General features: G+C 41.5%; 1 protein-coding gene across 3 annotated transcripts in view; it reads left to right on the top strand.

Moving 5' to 3' along the window:
- LOC144685460 (integrin alpha-2-like) overlaps positions 1–16,834 on the top strand; it is a 171,291-nt gene that overhangs the window by 84,784 nt on the left and 69,673 nt on the right. For 2 of the 3 annotated variants that reach the window (XM_078549998.1, XM_078549990.1), the window contains exons 4-6: positions 2,976–3,063; positions 5,136–5,250; positions 14,403–14,530. In XM_078549998.1, the coding sequence (XP_078406124.1) occupies positions 2,976–3,063; positions 5,136–5,250; positions 14,403–14,530 (331 nt within the window). Of the gene's footprint in view, positions 1–2,971; positions 3,064–5,135; positions 5,251–14,402; positions 14,531–16,834 lie in introns of all 3 variants that reach the window. The other variant, XM_078550007.1, reaches the window with a different exon arrangement.

The following is a 16,834-nucleotide window of genomic DNA, read 5'->3' as shown; positions in this document are numbered from 1 at the left end:
TTGTTTTTCCTCTTTACCTCACTTCTAGTTTGATTGTTCATCCATGTTGGGTCACAGTATTGTAATCTGATCTTGTTGCTTTCAGAAATGTTTTGTGTTCTGCATTCTCAGCATTGTACATTTAAGATAGTCCCACTTGAGTTCCACTAAATTTGCTTGGTTGTTCATGTATCATTTAGTCTTCTTCAAATTGTGTATCTGGCTCCTGGCATTGGGTATTTTGAACTCCCAGACGAAGTTAAATTTGTTCACTCTGCTTATGATGATGCAAATGGCGTTCATACCCTGGATGTTGTCAAGAGTTATCAGTAAACACTGGGTCAAGGTGAACACTACCTCTTGTCCTCTTAGTGCATTGAATTCTGCCATACATCTACCGACTCTGAATCTAAAGCAACTGCATTTTTCCAAATCTCTATTAGATTGATTGATGCCCCCTTCCCATTAATTTAGTTTTCCTATTCTCACAAACTTCCCCTTTCTCTTTAAAGAGTAAACCCTTCTCCCTCTTATGCTAAATTTATAGTATGGTAACATAGACCCAGATTTTTTGTTACAATGGAGATGCTCTCCATCATGGCAAAGATCCCGGAAATGGCCAAAATTTCTTAAGTCCCACCCCCGAAGTTGGCATTTCCTATCTTTGTGGCTGCGGGACTGGAGTCAGGCCAGGGGATCACACGTATAAGTTTTGTAGGGGCAGCTGGCCATTTAAATCACTAGCTGCCACCACTGAAGTGGGATATTGGAAGGCCAAAACTGTAGAATCCAGAGTGTACAGATTAGAACAGGCAAGCAGATGTTTGAACTTGGTGGATTCACTCGGATAGCCGGGGCACCTCTTCAGAGCGGTAAGGTACGCCTTTGGATAAGGTCCTGGGACAGCTTTTGGATTGGTAAGGCACCATTTGGGATTGGTAAAATTAAACATGATTATGCCCTGTTTACACACAAACCCATTGGAATTGTCCAGCTGGTAAGGAACTGTCCAGCTGTCAAGGAACTGTCCAGTTGTTAAGGAACAGTCAAGGAACTATCCAGCAGTCAAATAACTATCAAGAAAGTGTCCATCTGTCAAAGAACTGTTCACCTGTCAAGGAACTGTCTAGTTCTCAAGGAACTGTCCAGCTGTCAAAACTGAGGTGAGGGGGATGAGAAGTGAGGGCTGGAGGGATATTTTATGTTTTATTCTTTTTCTTTATTTTTGGACACAGTGACTGATACCCTAATGAAGGTCTTCAGCACAGCCCACCTCCATAACTTGCAGCCTCTTCACTTCTTCCACTGTCATCCACCTCGCGTTCTAATTCATTCCATACCCCCAGACTGAAAATCTGATGTTTGGGTAGCCATTTTTAAAGGTTGGCTTCACAGAGCCAGAAATTATGCGCACCCGACGTGGGAGCAAAAATCTCTGCCTGTGTCTCCCTCTCTCTCTCTCTTTCTCTCTTATTCTCCCTCTCTCTCTCTCTCTCACTCATGAGTAATGGATGGAGATTAGGATTTAATCAAATAAGGCCAAAGTATCTCATTTTCATCTGGGCTCAGTAAAACACGAGCTGCACAATTTCGCAGCTTTCAAAATGTACACCCAACCCATATGTGACTTTACAAGGGATTTTCATCTTTTCACACAGGAATTGGGTTCGCAGTGCATTTTGCAAGTTGCAATGAAGTACATGAGGAGTGTGGGTGCAGAGGCAGGCTGGTTAGAAGGCCTGCACCGGTTCTCCAACCCAGCAGCCCAATTCCCAACATCACTTAAAGGCCCCTAAACCTCACCCCTCTCAACACCCACCCCATGCCACCCAGGCCACCTCACACTCCCTGATACCGCTCATACTTCCTCAGATTCCCCCATGCCAGTTCTATGACCCCATGCCACCACATCATTGATGCTGGACCAAAAAAAACCAAAGGAAAAGGAAATAGAAAATCCTTTAAGCACCTATTAAGTTTGTGAACGAACAAGAAATCACATAAAGACATATTCTGTTATTATAAGCTCATAAATGTTTCAATAGTTCTTGGATCAATAAGACCACATGATGAGCTAAAGCCAAGCTTTCATAATGCAACAGCTGTCATAATAAAATCTTCCTGCTCTACTGACAAAAAATATATCAATTTCTATTTCAAAACAGAGTACCTGTCAATCAATGGAGAGGGAGCAGGTGGAGGCTGTTTATTCTACCATCAGAAACAGTTTTTTTTTAAACAGCCAGATCTTCCAAACCAATTAGAGAACAAAAACATGACAGTAGAGGACCTTTTTTTACATTATGGTTTTTTCAACATTGGAAAAGCACTGTAATACATGTGAACAATTACGCAATCTGATCAATGTTAAATCAATGTCGACTTACCTTTGCTGGACAGATCCCTCTGATCAGTCACTGCATTAAAAACACATCCCCATTAAGGTACAGAACCTAATAGTGACTTCAAGCTCTCAAACCTGGCATTCTTTTAATGGACTTCCAAAACCCCTCAGCGACAGACAAAAATGGTGTAGGGAAGCAAATCAAATTTTTGTTCCCATTTAAAACAGGGAACCCGACCTTAGCGGGACCAGGTGCGCATTTTGCACGCTTGGCATTCCCGACCCACAAAAAGCCCAGAAAAAGATGGCACGGGGTCAGGAATGCAGAAGAAAATTGAATTTCCTCCGAAGAAAATCAAAGTGTGACAACTGTGCACTAAAACACACCTCTGCATCCAGTCGGAAATTTGGCCCAAACAGTTCTAACATAATTGGCATAATTTTTCATTGTTAGGTATATTTTTGATAAAGGTACTTAATTTATTAGGCTAGTCAATTATTGTTCTATCAAGCACTGAACAGATTTTATTTGTGTTGTCCCTCAAACTCAACTGTCCATTTAGTCATGACAATTGCAATGTCACTTGCACTGTATGAATTGAATACCAAAATATAGTATTCTATCAGTTGTTTTGGTTGATCTTTCAGATAGAATAACTTTTCCAAATGTGACAGAGATCAAGCAGAACATGAGTGCTGGTGCAACACTTATCAGGAATGATAAAACTGGTGGATTTCTGGTAACTATGAATTTTCGAACTAAATATTTAAAGAGGACTGTGGGGTGATACTGAGCCGAGAACAACTCAACTTTTACTTTTTACACAATTTCTTCAGAGTGTGAGTACTCTTGAGTCATGGTAACAACTAGTCAAGATCACTTTTCAGAACCAGGTGAAAAACAGATTTAAAAAAACTCTTTTAATTCAGCTACATTTATGGTAAATTTATAGAGCCATTAAATTTTTAAATACTATTTACTTCTCTGAGTATATTACTACTGATATCTTTAAATATCTTTCCATATTGTGAGAAGATTTCATTTGGGCAATATGTAGTGAAATAGTTGACATATTTTTGAAACGCAAGTTTACTATCTTGTTACATAATGGACAGAGTTCCCTCCAGGTTGCTGCTTCTTAATCAAAAAGGTAGCTAATCAATAAATGTTGCACATTGCCAGTCCATTTTCCATTAAATGCATTGGAATTTGAGGGTATGCTTTGCGATTTAACTGTGGAATTAACCATTTTTATTAAATAAGAAAATCTCTTCTCCTTTTAGGTTTATTTGTGTTGTGCACCATTCTCCTTCTGGGGTTTAGATGGACAATCTGTTGTAACTGCTCTGCTAATGTAACTTCTAAATGAAACAAAAGGGGCTGGATTTTCACTACCAAGGTGGATAGCTCGAGCCGGGATATTTCCTGACTTGGCAGACCTGCCTTGATAGAAAGTGCCTCATCCAGACCTAACTCTCATTCTGGGGAGGCCAGGGCGGGATGGAGTCAGGCTCACTGTCCCTTGAAGAAGATTGGAGGCAGCCATAGTGGCAGCCCAGTGCTGGGGTGGGCTGGTGAGAAGGCCTGCCTCCTTTCTCTGGGAATTTAGTCCCATTGTTTGCTTATATTTTAGACCCTCTAGCCCTCACCCCCACCCACTTCCCATGCCCCCTCCTTACCAGCTCATCCCCCCCACCCACCCCCATGGCCCTTTATAGCCTCCATTCTAACTCAATGCCAACTCATGGCCCTCCCTTACCCATTAATCCAGTATATATTCTGCACAGAACCAATAAACCCTATAGTAACACTGGCATGTGTAAAACTGCTTAAAACGCATCCATTCATTATTTCCAGAAAAAAATGATCCTGCTACAACCCTATAAAAGTGTCAATCAGTCAGAGCAGTAAAATATCAAAACAGAAGCTTTAGGCACTTGACACCTCTCTATCTTGTGCAAATAAACATTGAGCCATTGACAACAGATCACAGAAAAAATAGTTTATTATAACCTCATATAGTTGTCGATCAAGCAAAATCCATACTTCTCCCCAGATGTGTAAGCAGATTTGATATTGACTTGGCATTTAGTTGGCATGGAGGGAGAATGGGGGCATGGGTAAGACCTTTTGTAGTTGCCTTTCAAAAGGTTCCCAAATCCAGACCAAGGTTCCTGACTCCTCGGAGGGGCGATGAGTCATGAGTCGAGGAGTAGCTGGCCCAACTCCACAAAAATTGCAGGGGGTGAGGAGTTGCCTACCTTCTCAATGGAGCTGGCCTGGTTGGGAGTACAGGGTGCTGCCTGCAATCTTATCCCGCACCAGCGAAAATTGAGGCCACCAGAATGGGGCAGGAATCCTGGAATCAAATTTTGCTCACCATTTTTAAATGGCTCCAGAGCCCTTACAACTGTGTGAAAATCCAGCCCAATATTTCATATTGTGACCTTTCATCAGAACTGAGAGTTTGGAAAGCTATTATATGAATAACAGTGGTCAATTAGAAGCTTCTACTTTACAATAATTAGACAAAAATTGCCAGGTTAATTATTAAATTACAATAATTTGTTTATTTGATCTTACATCTATTCAGTTCTGGAGAATTATTTTGTTCTTGTATAGTCACATAGCTGCCAGGAATTTCTTCAGGTAAACTCTGAGGAAATTCCTCTAAGAAAATGAACGTAGGAATTTTCTCAAACTTTACTTGAAATAATGTTATGACTTGATTTTTTTAAGTTTGAAAATTGCCTCCTATATATTTTACAGTACTGTTATTAACAGAATTTCATTTATTTTTCTTTCTTCCAGACTTGTGCTCCATTATGGACACAGAAGTGTGGCCAGCAGTATTATCCAAGAGGATTATGTGCCGATATAAATTCAAACTTCCAATTATCAAATATCTTCTCACCAGCTGTTAACCGTAAGCTATTTCATTTCAGATGCTGTGGACTTAATGTTAGAAAATGTCAGACATTCTAAATAGAACATTACTGCCATCTCAGAACTGTGCTTAGCAGTGATCGTTGATCCTTTTATGTTCGTCACAGTGAATGGCTGATGTCACTGGGGGTTGCTTGCTTTCCAACATGACCATTATGTTTCACAAGCACTTTATCTCCTGGCTTTAGTGGTGTAGATCTAAATTTCATGTTTCACTCTGCGTTTACTGTCATTCAATCTTTCTGTTCTCGATCATGTTCACATGCCTGTTGATAACTAGCTCTGAGGGGTAGACCTTCTGTTTGTGAGTGATTTTGATTGTAGACACTCTTTCAATCATGTCTTTCCAATTTCATGATTCCATAGCCATCATGCATAGTTGCAATGCCTCATCTTGTTTCGTTACCACTTTAACATCAGCTAGTTTTAGCAACTTTGGCACCACACTTAGGCTTACATAGTTAAGATATTGTTCAGCAACCTATTATTCACAACTAATAGGAATGACTGTCGGCAACAGATGCCGCGAAAGATAATCACTGGGTTGAGCTAGCCTGGCTGATATTCAACATGGAACTTGAACTCTTTTAGTTTGAGCATGCATTCAACACTTCATTTGAGTAGATGGTTTCCTATGTGGATTATGGAACAAGCTTAATATTGGTTTATGTTTGTTTAGTATTTCAAACTCACTTCCATACAAGTAAAGATGAAAGTGTAAATGTTACAGACAGGAGGGGCTTTACTTTAAAACAGCCCTGATTTCTTCTCCCATCACCCATCTGAAAACAGGCGTTTTTGATTTTTGATTTCCCCCTTTATATATGGTGGCATATTTTCCCAAGCCCTCATTTTTGGTGTGATCCAATTTTCTAATAATAACCCCACAGCAAACTTGAGATAGGGTAAAATCAGAGGGTTAGTTTATTTACACACACTCAAAACACAGTGGGTGTTGCTAAGTAGCCCCCGATACATTCATACAAGAAGAGAGGGATAAGGGAAAAAAGAGATACAGGGCAAAGACCACAGCCAAAATAAGAATTATTGTTTCAGAGTCCAAAATCAAAAGTCCAGTGATGTATCACTTCACAGAGATTAGCAGACTAAAACTGATGCTTAGTAATTCACTTTTCCAGTAGCAATGACTTCCACGATGGGAGAGGCACATAGAGATGAATTAGTCTTGTAGGCCCTGGTACAGAAGTTCAGAAGTTCCAGCAGAAAGCAATGTAGGTGGGGAGCCAGGTAGGTGGGGAGCCAGGTATTCAAAAACCTGGACAGAGCCCTTTTTTTGCTGCTGCCAGCTGGATGGAAAATGGCAGTCTGCCTCTTTCAGCTCCACAAGGCAATGTGTTCAGCAGCATGGGTGAAGGGGGTGGTGCCATGTGACATGACTCCCAGTTCTCCACCTTGGCTTGGACAAAGATGTATATTCCTCTGAGGAACAGTGATACGGACTCGAAACATTAACCCTGTCTTTCTCTCCACAATGCTGTTAGACCTGATGAGATTTTCCAGCATTTTCTGTTTTTGTTTCAGATTTCCAGCGTCAGCTTTTATGTATATTCCTTGTCTGCATTGTTGAAGTGGTTGATGTTTCATTCATTAATATTCAATAGAGATTTCATAATCCTCATGTCCTCACAGACAGATCATCTCCATTGGCAAGGGGCTGGCCTTAGAAATGTAAAGGGGCTTTGTACAATTCCTTGGGATTTGATCTCTGCAGCCTCAGGGGTATTAGAGCCACTTTAGAAATAACAAAGTTGCTGCTGTTCTGAAGGCCAAAAATGTGTTTTGTGTAAGTTATAGCCAGTCATGGCTTCAGTCAGTTTAAAGCCTTTGTCAAGTTTTTTAAAAATAATAATTTTATAGATTAACCAGGATGACATATATATATATATATATACAAACATATTATAAAAACATAGACTGAGGTCTTAGCCCCCTGACAGTAAGGTACACCATGCAATTGAGAGCACTTCTCTCTCTGTTTGTGAATAACATTGCTGTACATGCATTAGCGCTCTGCTTGTCATCGCAACATTTGATTGACTGCGCACCTTGTCTTTCTGCATGAGAACTGCACCTAAGCCAACCGGGCTTGCATCCATGACCAGCTGTGTGATTTTCTCAGGGTCAAAAAAGGCATTTGTGCAACTTGCTGATAAGCATCTTTTGATCAGGTATACGGCCTGTGTTATGATCCCAGCTGAGATTACCCCTGGACAAGCCTGATCCCAGGTGGAACCCAGACTGATAGATCCTAACTTTTATTTGTTTGTTTAAATATGTGGAGAGTAGCTACTGAACAGAGTCACAGGAGTCAGCTGATGACCTTTTTTACAAAAGAATAAAGCACTTATTTAACAAGAAAAGATGAACTATATTACAATACTCCATCACCAACAGCTATACCTTTACAGATATATACAGATTTGTAAGAATAACACAAGTTACAAAAGCTATCTTATACTTTAATATTCACAGTAAAGACACAGTCCATGTAAATCTATGGCATCCTGTGGTCAGACACACCACAGTCTGAAATCAAGTGGCAGATGCCATCTCAAACAGAAGCTATGGATATCTCCTCAACTCCCCCCAGATGCTTGGCACACCGTAAACCAACAAGTCTCATTGAATTACGTCCTTCACATGAGAGTTTCCAATTTCCACTCTCAAAGACCTCGCCTTGGAATCTTCTCCCAAACTGACACTTTCTCTCAGACGCCTTCAGCAAGGGTTCACCTCCTGGGTTTTGAAATCACCTTCAGAGGTTCCTCTTCCCTGGGTCACCACATGCATTCAAGCTGTCTTCTACACACCCTGTCTCTCTGACTCAGCCATCAGCAGTACATCCATGCTTCACGTGCCCATAACAAAGAGTTATAGACCTTCAGTTGTCTCTTTGGACCTTCTTGCCTCTTGCAAGCTGTTCTCGCTTTAAATCTGCTTTCTGCAGCTTTTGTCTCTTTAAACCTGAAGCACGGAGCCTTTCTCTCTGCCCCTCAAACTTAACTTCACTTAACAGTACCTTTTCCCAGGTTCCTGTCCTTCCTTTGACTAGAAGGTCATATTTTTACTTTCCCCTCTTCCATTCCCCTGGATTTTTGGGGCTCTCTTTAGCTTCAGACTTGCAATCTATCCCCTTTGCCCCAGTCTCTCCTGGCAGCAACTTTCAGAACCAATTGCACTCAAACAGCTTCTAAAACAATTGCTGCTTCTCTTCTTCTGTGTGTGTGCCTGTGAGAGGGACCTGTCTCCCTGGGCCCCTGTTGCAAGACAACAGTCCAATATTTCTACCCTTGTATGTTTATCTTTACTTTATAGAAGTTGTAAAACTCCCCATTAGAAATGCAAGCACCTTTTTAAAGTGAAACTAAAACTCCATTTGACATTTCTTAACACACAGATACAGAAATAAAAATCAAACTTAAAGCTTAAAGCTAAAACTCATTCCAATACCCACAAATACCAATATAACTTACTTAAACTATCTCTACTTCTTAATAACCTGCTTGTGCAATTTAGTCTGTTCCCATTTGGTGGCCTCTTTTGTCAGATCACTTTGGCAGGGGCGGGGTGCAGATAATGTAGTGAGGTCAGGAGTGAAGTGACTACAGTACATGGAGAGTCCTAGCAGACTTCGGACTTCTTGCATGTTTGCAGGATCTGCAACATGTGCAATGGCTTCAACTTTCCATGGATTAGATGATACCCCTTCTGAAGAAAGTAGACAAACACCTTCCAAAATTTTCATGCCTAAAAGCAAAGATTTTTTGCTGAAAAGAGAGACTTGTGGCAAAAACTTTTTGTCTCGCACTCATCAGGACAAACAGAATAATGCCACATTTCAAACAATCACAACACTTTATACAAAGGAGTAAAGGGGGCTGATTGGTTGGCAAATCAACTCTGATTAGCCAAGGCTCTACCCTGCCCAGACCACTCGTGATTTTGAGTTTTTCCTACCAAAAAGCAGTTCATGTCCAAATGCAGCAAGTCCTGGAAATATCCAGGCTTGGACTGACAAGTGGCAAGCAACATTCGTGCCACACAAGTGCCGGACAATGACCATCTCCAACAAGAGACAATCCATCGCCCCTTGATGTTCAATGGCATTACCATCACTGAATCCCCCACCATCAACATCCTGGGGGCTACCATTGAGCAGAAGCTGAACTGGACTAGCTATATAAATACTGTGGCCACAAGAGCAGGTCAGAGGCTAGGAATCCTGCGGCGAGCAACTCACCTCCTGACTCCCCAAACCCTGTCCACCATCTACAAGGCACAGATCAGGAGTGTGATGGAATACTCCCCACGTGACTGGATGGTTGCAGCTCCAACAGCACACAAGAAGCTGGACACCGTCCAGGACAAAGCAGCCTGCTTGAGTGGCACCACATCCACAAACACTCACTCCCTCCACCACTGATGCATATTAGCAGCAGTATGTACCATCTACAAGGTGCACTGCAGAAACTCACCAAGCCTCCTTAGACAGCACCTTCCAAACCCACAACCACTACCATCTAGAAGGACAAAGGCAGCAGATACATGGGAACACTATCACCTGGAAGTTCCCCTCCAAGCCACGCACCATCCTGACTTGGAAATATATCGCCATTCCTTCAGTGTCGCTGGGGCAAAATTCTGGAATTCCCTCCCTAACATCATTGTGGGTGTACCTACACCACATGCACCTACACCACATGGACTGCAGCAGTTCAAGAAGGCAGCTCATCACCACCTTCTCAAGGGCAATTAGAGATGGGCAATAAATGCTGGCCAAGCCAGAGATGCCCACATCCTATGAATGAATTTAAAAAACCAAGATGAATCACTCCACCCTTCTCTACATTAAATTTCATCTGCCACTTATCCACCCATTCCACCAAACTGTCCATGTTCTTTTCAAGTTTAATGCTATCCTCTTCACAGTTCACAATACTTTCAACTTCTGTGTCTTCCACAAATTTTGAAATTGTGCCCTGTACACTGAGGTCTATGCTATTAATATCTATCAAAAGCAGGGGGCCAAACACTGACCCCTGGGGAACCCTTTCTCCAGTCCAAAGAACTGTTTACTGCGATTCTCTGTTTATTGCCACTCAGTTTCGTATCCATGTTTCTACTGTCCCTTTTATTCCAGGAACTCTAACTTTGTTCACAAGTCTGTTGTGCAGCACTGTATCAAATGTCTTTTGGAAGTCCATATACACGACATCAACTGCATTGCCCTCATTTAGCCCTTCTGCTACCTCATCAAAAAGATCAAACAATTTAGTTAAACTTTTGTGCTATCCTGCAAATTATGCACAGTCAGTATCTGACGTGTTGGCTATGAGCATCAAATCAAGTGATAGCGCTCTGTCTGCATCATCTTTGGGCAGGATTTTCCCGTCGGCGAGTGGGGGTGGGTCCACCCACTGACGCGTAAAATGATGTGCTGTTATGTCGGGCGGCACTCCTGACGTCACCACGCCCCACTTAAGTTTTCAGGTAGTCGGGGGAGCAGCAAAATCAGCTGTGTGTCCACCGGCCTGTTGATGGCCAATTGCGGCCATTGACAGAGTCATTGAAGTAATTAATGGACCTGCCCATCCAACCTTAAGGTTGGCGGGCAGGCCAGGAGCCCTGGCGGGCTTCAGAAAAAGCATGAAACCTCATCCACGGGCAGGATGAGGTTTCATGTAGGTTTTTAAAAATTTAATTAAAGTATTTTAAAAAGTTATGGACATGTCCTAACTCATGTGACAGTGTCACATGAGGGGACATGTCAGGGAAATTTTTTTTCTATTTTTAATACTTTTTAAGGTGTAGCCGATCTCCCTGAGGCAGCACTTAGCCTCAGGGAGATGAGTGCGCTCTTTCGCACATGCGCGAAAGAGCGCACTCTAGGGTTTAGGGAATCCCCGCCCCACCCGCACAGGGAGCGTATAGCGCTGCCGTGCGGACGTCACGCTGGGCGGGCCTTAATTGGCTTGCCCACATAAAATGGCGGCGCGCCCCTGATCGGGGGTGCCAATCGGAGGCGTGCCTATTGCGTGCCCGCACTTCAACTTCCCCCCCAACGGGGGGAAAATCTTGCCCATTGTCTTCTTGTTGTTTCTCCAATACATGGTGTCATGAAAATATAATAATTTTCATAATATTGTTGTGATTTATTGTAAAAGTGGATTAATAGTGGTGTTTGGATAGTGTCTGCGTGAGATTACGTGTGTGGGGGATTTAACTGAATTGAAGACAGCTAGTCTAGAGCTTCTGAGTTATCAAAAGGAAAGCCAGGTTCGAAGTGCTAAATACATAAACATGGCAGAAGTTTTAGAATGTGAGGTGTGAGGAACATTTGCATTTTTAGATAAACCAGAGTAGTTTGAATTTCAAAGAAATGGTAGGGTGTTACACCTAGTCATGGGAAACTAAGCCAAACAGTGTGTTTATTTTCCCCAAAGATTACTTATAAAATGAGTACTATGAAAGATTTATATCATGAGAAAAGCAAAGTTGCAAAAATAACTGGAATTTGCATGAAAATAGAGAAGCATGTATAAAGGAGATGATGTTATGTGTAAGGGAGAAAGAATTCTAAGATCCAACACAAATGTGAAAAGCCTCCAGTTTCTATGCATCAAGTTGCTGCCTACAGGAACTGAAGCTGAGAAACTCATTGTGAATATCCCTCTCCAGGATATTATGTGCTTTGCCTGGGTCGGTTGAAATCTATCATGTTTTACTGTTGCCTTAACGGAGGTGTAACTGGGAGTCAGATTAATTAAGGGAGTTAGGAGATGTTATAGTAGTAATTTGCAGACCTATGTATGTGCTTAAAATCTTTTCTTTTATTAATAAGTGTTTAATTTAGTTTTGTAAAAAAAAACCTAAGTCTCAGTGGGCTCATTACTGCTGAATTCAAAGCACGCATCTTAAAATAATATACAAGTTGCAAAACAGTTGTGGCAGCTGTTTCAAGTTTCCCTCTGGGATTTGAGCAACTCGACATTTACCATCTGCTGTGCCATAACAATGACCAGGTTGCACTTCTTGTGTTTCTAAAAAGATAAAGGCAGAAGGGTAGAATTTTATTTGCATGGAGTGGGAGGAGTTGAGAGATGCATACTTGAACCATCCTCAGTATGTAAATCAGAAGAGAGTCTGGAGGAGATTTGGCTATGAGGATACCATTTTATTTGATGGTTTCAGCCCTCCCTTGGGCTGTGGCCTCAGCAATGGGCATCACAATAATAGCCAGTAGTGTCTCCTCCATGAGGGTTAGAAAATGCAAGTACTCCTGTTCCCTCCCGGTTAGCCTGCTGCCTCCAGTTGTGGACCACCGTGTTGTGCAAGAGAGAAAGGGAAGTGTGTCAGTGAGTGTGGTGCAATCTGTTAGGATAACGTCACTGTCCGAGATAAGTAGCTGGCATTCTATCCAAGCTGTGAGATGAGTGTATGAGGCTTGCTGAAACGTTAACTGTGTGAGCCATGGTGGGGCAAATGTATGTCACGTATGAATCCTGATTGTTGGATTGCTAGTAAGTGGTGGTGGGCGTGCAGTGAATTGAGGAGTGTTTGAGACTAGTAGTTGTCATGAAAATACATTTTTTACAAGGTTATTGGGATTTATTATAAAGTAGGAATAGTGGGGCCTGGATTGTGTGTGTGTGTGTTTGTGTGTGTGTGCGTGACTTAATTGAATTAAAAACAGTTGGTGTGAAGGCTTTGATGTATCAGAAGAGAAGCTAGGTTTGAAATGCTAAATAAGTAAACATGGCTGAAGTTTTGGAACATGAGGTGTAAAAGGAAAATTTGCATTTTGAGATAAACTAGAGTAGTTGGGAATTTCAAAGAGAGGGTGAAATGTTACTTTTAGCCAGAAGAAGCCAAACAGTGTATTTATTTTTCCCGAAGCTTACTAATAAAATTGGTACTATAAAAGATTTTTATTATTAGAAAGGTAAAGTCCAAAAACATATTGAAACAATGGGATTTACATTAAAAAGGGAGAAACATGTATAAAGGAGATGAGGTTATGTGTAAGGAAAGGAGGAATTCTAAAGTCTAACAAGTATGAAACGCCTCCAGCTTCTATGTACCAAGCTGCTGCCTATAGGAACTAAAGCTAAGAGAATTCACTGTGAATATCCCTGTCCAGGGTATTGTGTACACTTTGCCCGGGTCTGTTGAAATCTATTTTGTTTTTACCATTGCCTTAATGCGGTGTAACTGGGAGTTAGATTAATTAGGGGACCTAGGAATTATCATAGTAGTAACATGTAGACCTATGTATGTGCTTAAAATTATTTATTTTATTAATAAATGTTTAACTTAGTTTTGTAAAAACCTCTAAGACTCAGTGGACTAATTACTACTGAATTCAAGGCATGCATCTCAAAGTCAAACTACGAATTGCAAAACAGTTGTGACAGTTGTTTCAAGTTTCCCTCTGGAATTTGAGCAGCTCAGCATTTACCATCTGCTGTGCCATAACAGTTGTGCAGTTGGATGGACATTACATTTGAAGATGCATTCACTGATCTTGACCACTCTAGTGCAGTGAACTTTTTGAGGCACTACGTGCAGGTCCTTGGGGCTTGATTCCTGGAATTGACTTCCATGGCCATCTATGCCCATTGCCTACTGAGCCTATTGTGGTTACAGAATATCTCTTCTCCTTTCCACATCCTCCACCAAGACCTACAGTGCAGTTTCCGAAATTTTCAGAACCCGCTCTCTTGCACCTGCCATTTTTCAATGTTTCCTAGATGAGATTCACTTCCTGCACAACTGCCAGAAATCTGATCCAACCACATTACACCTTCCCTTTAAACTATGCAGCCTAGTTTTAAGTAGTACTAACCAGTGACAACATTGGCCTCCTGCCATATGTCCAACTAATCAACAGCTTAGTTAGCACTGTTGGATATGGAATTGAATTGAGCAGGCAGTATGAAGTTGACATGCTGCCTGCATTGTAGTCAATAGACACAAGTTAACCACATGGTCTCTATCTCCATGTCCATTTGTAGGGTTATCAAATTTAGCCCCCAGAAGTTCTATTGAGCGGGTCCTGCAAAGTAAGTGGACATTACATAATTAACACTATTGCATTTATTCTGCTTAAAGGTTGTGGATCCAACATGGATCTTGTGATAGTGCTGGATGGATCCAACAGTATCTGGCCTTGGGAACCAGTCCAAAATTTCCTGAAAAAATTAATAGGAAGTTTAGACATCGGCCCTACTGAAACTCAGGTAACCACATTATTTTTTTTTTACTTCTGGTACTTCTTTGGCATCCTAAAATGGTGTTTTACTAAGATATAGATTTTATTTTCTATTATGTTTGTTGTGTGTGTCAGTATCTATCATATAAAAACAAGGACAGAGTGTATGCTGTTAGAATAGGGACTAAATTAAGTCAGAGAATATGACCTCACTTTTACCTATTCTATTGCTTTCAAGTTTCTGTCCTTTCCTTTTTCCTGTTCTCTGTAATTTCCTTTTTCTTATGCATGGGAAGCGGTGTGTGGTGCAATGAGGTGAAGCAGGGAAAGGAGTCACCTATAACTGGAGATTACATTTCCTGTTGAAGGCTGTGGAGAAATTGTGGCCTTATTGGTTGCATTCCTCTTACCTTTTGCTGTCAATCGTTCTTCACCCTGCTACTTTGCTTCCTTTAAGATTTGTTTTCTCAGTATCCCTCTCCTTCCTACCATCCCTCACTCACATTGCTGCCCCTAATCACTCCTATTGCTACCCTTAGCTCTTATGCTTTGAGCTATCTGCTTCACCTCTTTATCCATCTTTCCCCATCAAGCCCCTTTCTCTGCTGTCAATCACCTCACAATTAATTTTCTGTTCACTCCCTCTCACTCCCACTTGCTCCCTGAAGGATGAGTTTGTTTCAAAATCCAATTTGTGCAATTTTCCCGGAAAATTAACCAAACTGAAATGATGAAAGGTTCCCTAGTCTAGAAATTCCTGGAGTCACAGTCTGCCGCCTGCTCCTGCTTTAGCCCACAAATCACAAGCACCCCCATTGTATAATAGGGGTGGGCACCCACACCAACTTCAGCACCATTAGGTTACCCGCCCTGCACAGACACAGAGTTTTGCAGTGGCACCTAAACTCTGTGCCTGGGCATCAGGCCAATGCAGCTTAAGATCTTCAGGCAAACAATTTTTGTCTTGGTTCACTCCTTTTTTTGTTTTACATCTTTACTAATGGCTGTCATCTGTCTGAGATTATTGGAAATGATATTTTGGACTCCCACTTGCAGTCATTGTATGGCAAGTAGTTCTGCTTGACCCAGATACAAATACTGTTGACTTGCACACTAGACAGAGCAGGTGAGATTTCCTGTGGAGCCCAGCAACCCATCAGTCCTGCCTCTAACTGTGATGTAAAGAGAAGAGGCAGGATGAAAAGGCAACTTCAATATAACCATCATCATCCCTTTTGTCACTTAAAGGGTATGCCAGTTCTACCCTATCACAGGGCTTCCGTATAGTACTTGTTTCCCCTCTCCCTTTCCTTTTTTTAAATTTGTTCATGGGATGTGGGCATCACTGGCTAGGCCAGCATTTATTGCTCAACCCCTAATTGCCCTTGTTCAGAGAGCATTTAAGAGTCAACTGCATTGCTGTGGGTCTGGAGTCACAAGTAGACCAGACCAGGTAAGGACAACAGATTTCCTTCCCTAAAGGACATTAGTGAACTAGATGGGTTTTTACAGCAATTGATAATGGTTTTGTGGTGATCACCATCTTTTAATTGCAGATTTTTTTCTTGAATTCAAATTTCACCATCTGCCATGGTGGGATTCGAACCCAGGTCTCCAGAACATAACCCTGGGTCTCTGGATTACCACTCCAGTGACAATATCACTATGCCACCACCTTGCTGAAAAACTAGTGTATCTCTTTTTGCAGTTTTGACTAAAGATCATCAAGCTGAAATGTTAACTATGTTTCTCTCTCCACAAATGCTGCCAGACCTGCTGAGCATTTCCAGCATTTTCTGTTTTTACTTTAGATGTGACCACTTTATTCAGAATGCAGTGAATGCATGGAGTGAACTGCCAAGGGAGGCAGCAGGGGCAGATTGGATCAGTAATTCAAGAGAGGGTTAGAAAAGTTGGTGAAAATTTGTCAGAAGAATGTGAGGAGTATTGTGGTATATAATATGGCTGAATTTCCTGTCTGCCCCACTGCCAATATGCATTCCACTTCAATTGACCCAAACACTTTGGTCATGATACTACCATCCCTTCCTCACCCCAATATGTCACGATATAGGCCTGCCCCCGAGCAAAACATTGACCAAAGTTAACGGCGGTAATGCTGCCATTTTGAAAAGTATGTATATGAAAAATTGTCTTTTATGTCCAGCTGTAAAAGGTGATTATACTTATTTTTTTCTTTATTCTTGCATGATTTGCAGACATTTCTGGAAAGGCCAGCATTTGTTGCCCATCACTAATTGTCCTTGAACTGAGTTACTTGCTAGGCCACTGCAGTTAAGAGTCGACCACATTGTTGTAGGCCTGGTGTCAT

This window comes from Cetorhinus maximus, chromosome 1, assembly GCF_964194155.1.
Source record: "Cetorhinus maximus chromosome 1, sCetMax3.hap1.1, whole genome shotgun sequence".
NCBI lineage: Eukaryota > Metazoa > Chordata > Chondrichthyes > Lamniformes > Cetorhinidae > Cetorhinus > Cetorhinus maximus.
Note: the sequence above shows the minus strand (reverse complement) of the source record. Positions and strands in the feature narration are given on the sequence as shown.